Source organism: Salvelinus sp. IW2-2015, unplaced genomic scaffold, assembly GCF_002910315.2.
Source record: "Salvelinus sp. IW2-2015 unplaced genomic scaffold, ASM291031v2 Un_scaffold1209, whole genome shotgun sequence".
Taxonomy (NCBI): Eukaryota; Metazoa; Chordata; class Actinopteri; order Salmoniformes; family Salmonidae; genus Salvelinus; species Salvelinus sp. IW2-2015.
This window is the reverse complement of record NW_019942778.1, coordinates 126,225-133,464: the sequence shown is the minus strand read 5'-3', so window position 1 is coordinate 133,464 and position 7,240 is coordinate 126,225. Positions and strand designations below refer to the sequence as shown.

Genomic DNA, 7,240 nt, shown 5'->3' with positions numbered 1-7,240 from the left:
ACACACACACACACACACACACACCTGTTTGGCATTCCCTACTTCAATCAGTATGCAATGACTAGCTGTGAGAGTATGCCTTTGACATCAAAGCATCCACTCCAATCACCATCTCTTCTCTTCCCGGAAGTCTCTACCAACACAAGTAAAGGGCATGTCAGTGTGATGAGCTGCCTGTCCTCTCCCTCTCTCTCTACCTCCCCAGCCCATGACCCAGCGCTGTAGGGGGAGGCTTGTGTGCGTCATGCCCTCTGCGGGGCATCATATGCTGAATTGATGAGTCAGCAGGCCTGGGTGGTGTTTGGAGGCTGGTTGTGGGGCGTGTTTGTGTGGCACGGCCAAGGCATGCAGTGGGAGAGAGACAGTTGTGTGTGGGCTAAGGGCATCTGTGTGTGTGGTCGTGTTCATAGAACATTGMTGTTTGTTTACTGGTCCGAGTGTGTGACCCTTTAGATGACACACGCGCACACACACACCAGATCCCAGCCGCTCAGTGTCACATTGCATTCCCTTGGAGGGAATGTCCCTCTTACCAATTTACAGCTCCCAAAAAAAGAACCCCAGTCCTGGGATGAGAGGGTGGGATTACTGGGAATTTTCGAGAATGTTGCTGATGTGGGATTTCCCCTCCTGAAAGAATCATTGATTAACAAGTAACAAACACAACACTGATGAAATAGAAAATCCACTCATCGTTTTCCCTGTTTGACATTTTAGGTCTGTCTTCCCCGCTGACTTTATTTACAAACTCAACACTAAAATGGATTATTATACTATTATGAACACGCATATTAGCGTGGGGGTGGGATGCTGTCAGTACGGTTGGTGGGATGCTGTCAGTACGGTTGGTGCGATGCTGTCCAGTACGGTTGGTGCGAGATGCTGTCAGCACGGGTTTGGGAGGATGCTGTCAGTACGGGTTGGTGGAATGCTGTCAGTACGGTTGGTGCATGGCTCGTCAGTACGGTTGGTGGGATCTGCCAGTACGGTTTGGTGGGATCTGCCTGTCTAGGTTGGTCATTGTAGTACGGTTGGTGGGAATGCTGTCAGTACGGTTGTGGTGGGATGCTTGTCAGTCGCTGCTGGATGAGTCGGCTTGGGATGTTATAGGTTGGGTGACTTGTCAGGCTTGGAGCGGTAGGTGGTGCGATGTGTCAGTACGGTTGGTGCGATGGCTGTCAGTACGGTTGGTGGGAGCTGTCAGTACGGTTGGCGATGGCTGTCAGTAACGGTTGGTGGGATGCTGTAGTAGTTGGTTGTTTGCAGTTACAGTTGGTGGGATCTGTCCAGTACGCTTGGTGGGATGCTGGCCAGTACCGCTTGGTGCGGATGCAGTAACGCTTTCGTCTGCAATCCGTTGGTGCGATGCTGTCAGCTCGGTTGGTGGCATGCTGTGTCAGTACGGTTGGGGTCGATGTCTGTCAGTACGTTGGTGGGATGCTGTCAGTACGGTTGGTGGGAATGCTGTCAGTACGGTTGGTGGCGATGCTTGTCAGTAATGGCGGTGGTGTCGATGACCGCATGTGGGCTGGTGGGATGTCGTCATATGCGTTGGTGGGATGCTGTCAGTACCGGTTGGTGGATGCTGTCAGTACGGTTGGTGCGATGCTGTCAGTACGGTTGGGTGCGATGCTGTCAGTCACGGTGCTGCGCTACTCATGGTGGCTGTCAGTACGGTTGGTGCGATGCTGTCAGTACGGTTGGTGGATGCTGTCAGTACGTTTGGTGCGGAGTGTCATGCGTTTGCATGCTGTCAGTAGGTTGGTGGCGTAAACGGTCTGGTGGGATGCTGTCAGTAAACGGTTGGGTGGATGCTGTAGTACGGTTGGAACTTAATCAGTATATGTTCTGGAAGAGCGGGCTTTTCCCCTGTGATGTGGAATTTCCCAGAGTGGCTGACAGCACAGTCAGACACGGATAAAGGCACTTTCCTGTGTGTTTAAAAGTGCTGTTTTAGGCTTCTTTGCTAACGGGGTAATAACCCTAATAGTTTACAGGTTATTAGTGTAAGTGGGTTGGACAGCACAGGCCTTTTTAGTGTGTGTGTTCTGGTTTTAGTGAGCGGGATTTCAGCAGCCTTGCACTGTAGAGTTTTGAAAGTAGGACTCTCTCTCTCTTCATTTTCCCTCCCTCTGTGTTCCCTATTCTCAGTGGCCCGTACTTCTTCATATACCCTCAGGGTATGTTTGGATCTTAAGTCCTACACGATGTGTTGTTATTGTGATAGTCCTTCCAGTTCAACAAGTCATGACATCCAGGGATCCACTGTGTCCTTTAACRGTTGGTGTCAGTCATTGATCGGTGTCAATCGTGAAAACACATTATTTTGGTTGAAAATACGTCGAAAATATGTCTTTATCAACACCTTGTGCTCAATGGTTTGATATTCCCCAGATACAGTATGTTACAGGATTACATCCCCATAGAGAATGAACACATATTACCAGCTTTATTTTGTGTTGAGTATATCCCCTTCAAATCAAGGGCTATTGATCGAACATTGGATTTTATAATACCGATGGGGAGTATTCAACTAGGCATATGTTTAATCTCCAGTAATAATGATGAGCCTACATGAGCTGCTGTGTATGGATTTGGATAGTTTGGATCCACCATACTGCRCTCCTCCCTTTACACCTGCCCCCTCCCACCCCCAGGGGGTCTTTAACTGGTTCCTGTTCTGCTCCAATGATTGACAGCTTCTCATTTTACCTTGTTTTTAATTACACCCAAACCCCCCGCAGTTTACCTGCTTTATAAAACGGCTTCAACCCACATTCATTTTCTTACTGCGAGAATGTTATCCTTTGCTTAAACGCTCGTTTAGCACTGTCTGAGTGGGAGAGATTCGGTATTTCAACCAGCTAAATGAAGCATCACACACGTGCATAGACCTGGGGCCAATTCAGTGTTACTCATCACATGAATCACTGCTCTGAACGCTTCATCTCAAAGTAACACACACACAGACAGTGTGTGTGTGTGTGTGTGTGTGTGTGTGTGTGTGTGTGTGTGTGTGTGTGTTACTTTGAGATGAAGCGTTCAGAGCAGTGATTCATGTGATGAGTAACACTGAATTGGCCCCAGGTCTATTTACCTTTAAAAACACAGAGAACCGGGGTCACACGTGCGCGTGCACGTGTGTGATGCTTCATTTAGCTGGTTGAAATACCGAAGTGACGGCAGCAATAAAAAATTGCTCAGGTTCACCGGGATGCCTCAGACGAAACACTTACGTCAGACTCAATTCGGTTACTCCAGAATTTTATTGACGATTTGCCTTGAGATTTTGAACTTGTTTCTACAAGTTTCTCCACGTGAAACACACTCTTTAGCAACATTTTCTGAATATGTTCAGCATCCCCTTCCCTACCTAATTGGCGTTATTTCTAATTAAGCATCACTGTGACCTTACTTCAATTCTTTTGTTTGTTACCAACATGTTTAATCTCAAATCTCTCTCTCCGACCTTCTTGCAGATCGTTTCACATACCTCTGCTCTTGCCTGGGTTTTCTTATTATCCCAAATAAATCCCTCACCGGCCTTGTCAATCCCGGAGAGGCAAGCAGCCTTGAGAAAAGAGACGAGAAGCGACAGAGAGAGAGTTGTCTTGCAACAACCAATTACAAGCGAATACTAATTCCGATTATCTCAGACACTTATATATCAAATCTCCGGTACCCTCACCCGGGCCACTCTGAAGGGCCTTTTCTGTCGTCGAGCTCGTGATGTCAGCGCCTCGTTGAAACCGTCCACTCGCGCTGCTGCGCTATCCGAGCACAATGGTCCCAATTTGAATACCAGGCGGATAAATGCCAGCCCTGAGCCCCAACAAAAGGGGCTGCGCGGGTCCTATACAACCATGTTGTTATTTTATTTGAGTCGTAAATTTCTTTTAATTTTAGTCATTTTGTCCTTTTTAAGTGTTATGGGATTTGAAACACCCCGCATGGCTTCTTAAAAAAGCAGGGCGCGCAAAGACTTGTGTTTTGCTTTTGATATTAGTCGTTAGCTGGGCGTCTAATAAATGGACGCTGGTGTTTTGTGTCCTGAACAGATCTATACGGATTGGGCCAACCACTACCTAGCCAAGTCAGGACACAAGCGACTTATCAAGGACCTGCAGACAGACGTCACGGARGGAGTGCTGCTGGCGGAGATCATACAGGTTGTCGGTAAGGCGTGCACTTTTACTAACCGTCTCTTCTCTCGATGCCATAGTATTACCGTTACTGCTTATGAGTTCAGTTGATCGACTAGACTTCTCATGCTGATACTATATGTATACTTTGAAGTTGTAACGCMGTGTATACTAATGTGTATGTGTACAGTAATCGCCACGATGTTTAAATGCTATTGGTGATGAAGTGTCCTCAAAGTTATTACTTTCAACATTATTAACGTATTATCAACAAGTTATTATTCTCCAAAATTGAGTTTTGGGAAAATCCCTCGGTTTACCCCCTGAAATATTTGACAATGGTGCAGTCAGAGAGAAGTTTGACCGAGGGAGTTTTGTAATGTAATGTCATTTTGCGCCCCCTCCCCTTAGTCAGAGTCCTGTAATTTCCCCACTTKACAAGCRSCCCTGTCATCTTTTAAAGAGGACGGCTGGTGGAAGGGGGAGACAGTGCCCTGAGGTTACCGCACTGTCACATCAGCTGACCAATGACTTATTATCACTCCTCTGCTTCCCAGAGTTCTGTAGAACTGTATCAGAGAATATAGATCACATTTCTTTGTACACAGAACACTGCCTCAAATCTCAGAACACATGCAGAACATCATACAATATACTCACGTAGAGCACACGTAGAATTAGGAACAAGAATAAATTAGCGCAGAACACATCGTGGTCCCACGTCGTCGAACATTTGCGTAGACTAGAGTCGTCATAGGATTCGGACTAGAATCTGGAGTAGAGAACAAGAAAAACCTTAMCATTTTGATCATGCTTCTCTGAAAGTCAAGAGTAGGCTAGCGGGTCTTTAGAGCGGAAGATGGATTTTTTTTTCTTGCGTCCACGGCAGGATGGGTGGGTTTGGAGACACCGAGTCCTCTGTTCTCTTTATCTTTGTGTCTTTTGATGCTCAGATTTCATCTCAGTAGTCACTGGATGGCGAGCTTCATCACGGATGCGCGTTTGACATAAGCATACGTCTTTGATGATCTGTTATGACACAAACTGGGTTGACTTCCGTCCCCTGATATAGTAGAGCATGATTTCTCACCGTCAGCGGTCTCTGTATCCCTAGGGGACAGTGTAGGGTAAGAAACAGTGGCTCACGCTATTGTAAACGTGCACGCACGCAAGCGCACACACTCAAATGCACAAGTAGGTGAGGTAAAGCGGAGGTGGTGTTCATTGCAAAGGACGNGGTAAAGCGGAGGTGGTGTTCATTGCAAAGGACGTCAGCTGACTCATTTGACTAAGTCTGTCTGGTTGTGTCGCTGGGCTGTTTTTGACACCCCCCCCCCAGCTGACCACTGCTACACGGGTATCATGTAACTGAGCTCTATCCCTCTTCCAATCTTAATATGAGTTCCACATTCACCAGTTCATTCATAGTTTCCTTTCCCCCTCTGGGGGGAATATCACACCAGACAATTTCTACTGGAATCTGACCATGCAACTCAGTGGGTGTGAAGCAGGGGGACAGAGACACAGAGACACAGAGACACAGAGACACAGAGACACAGGGTCAGGGACCTGGCTGGGATCAGCAGCACCTTATTTTGGTAGGAGACAACAGGGGAGACCGAATGACAGATAATGGCAGGGGTTTTAGAAGAGTCATAATATATACTGAACGAAATCAAAGATTTTACTGAGTTACAGTTCATATGAGGAAATCAGTCAATTGAAATACATTCATTAGGCCCTAATCTATGGATTTCACATGACTGGGAATACAGATATGCATCTGTTGGTCACAGATACCTTTATAAAAATGGGCCTCAGGATCTCATCGGGGTATTTCTGTGCATTCTAATTGCCATCGATGAAATGCAATTGTGTCCGCAGCGTATGCCTGCCCATACCATAACCCCACCACCACCATGGGGCACTCTGTTCACAACAGTTGACATCAGCAAACCGCTCACCTACATGACGCCGTGCACGTGGTCTGCGGTTGTGAGGCCGGTTGGATGTATCGCCAACTGATCTAAAACGACATATGGTAGAGAAATGAACATTCAAAAATGAACAGCTCTGCTGGACATTCCTGCAGTCAGCATGCCAATTGCACGCTCCCTCAAAACTRGAGACATCTGTGGCATTGGGCTGTGTGACAAAACTGCACATTTTAGAGTGGCCTTTTATTGTCCCCAGCACAAGGGACACCTGTGTAATGATCATGCTGTTTAATCAGCTTCTTGATATGCCACACCTGTCAGGTGGATGCATTATCTTCGCTAAGGAGAAATGGTCACTAACCTTGACGTGAACACATTTAGGTGGTAGTCAGGTTCCTGTGGCGGAGATTCACAGTGGGCCCCACCAGGCTGTAAGGTTGTCAGCTGAGAGAGAGAGAGAGAGAGACCTTGTCTCAGCTGCTGTGGGTTGGGCTCCCCCCTCTAAGGGAGGGGGAGCCACACACACCCCTTCTGCCTGGCCCCTAGTGGCCCCACACACATTTGCTATAACTAGATTGGGTTTCATCTCTCAGAAGAAAGAGGGGGCAGTGARCCTCTCCACCCAGTCACAGGCCTGCTRTCCTCACTTACTCTCTCTGGCACTGAGTAGGAACATGCTGGAGTAAGAACCAGGGATATCACTAAGAACACCTTTCTCTCTCTCTCTCTCTGTGTTCCTCTCCTTCTCTCTCTGTGTCCCTCTCCCTCTCTCTCTGTGTCCCTCTCTGTCTCCGTCTCTCTCTCTCGTGTCTTTAGCCAATGAGAAGATTGAAGACATCAATGGCTGCCCTAAGACTCGTGCTCAGATGGTGAGTGACCTTCCTAGGGTTTCCTTCTATTGGTTTGTGTGTTTGGCAGTATAACGTTAGAATCCTTGTGGCGGTGTGTGTGTGTGTGTGTTTGCTTGTATGTATGGGTGAGTGTGTGAAGTAAAAGTTGCTTTTGATGTCTTGGCTCACCACAGTAGAGTGGTTGTGTGTTTGCGCATACGTGCGCGTGGACTTGAGCGCGTACGCTCAGGGCCTTATTTAAGCAGGACATTTAGAATTTAGCTCTGTCTCAGAAGACATTTGTCCAATTTAACGGGTATGGATATTACTC

General features: G+C 47.2%; 1 protein-coding gene across 1 annotated transcript in view; it reads left to right on the top strand.

Moving 5' to 3' along the window:
* Positions 1-7,240, top strand: part of LOC112070038 (neuron navigator 2-like) — a gene marked incomplete at its 3' end in the record, with an annotated part of 148,064 nt that overhangs the window by 31,616 nt on the left and 109,208 nt on the right. Inside the window, 2 exon segments of the mRNA XM_070438820.1 lie at positions 4,059-4,176; positions 6,896-6,948. Coding sequence (XP_070294921.1) covers positions 4,059-4,176; positions 6,896-6,948 — 171 coding nt within the window.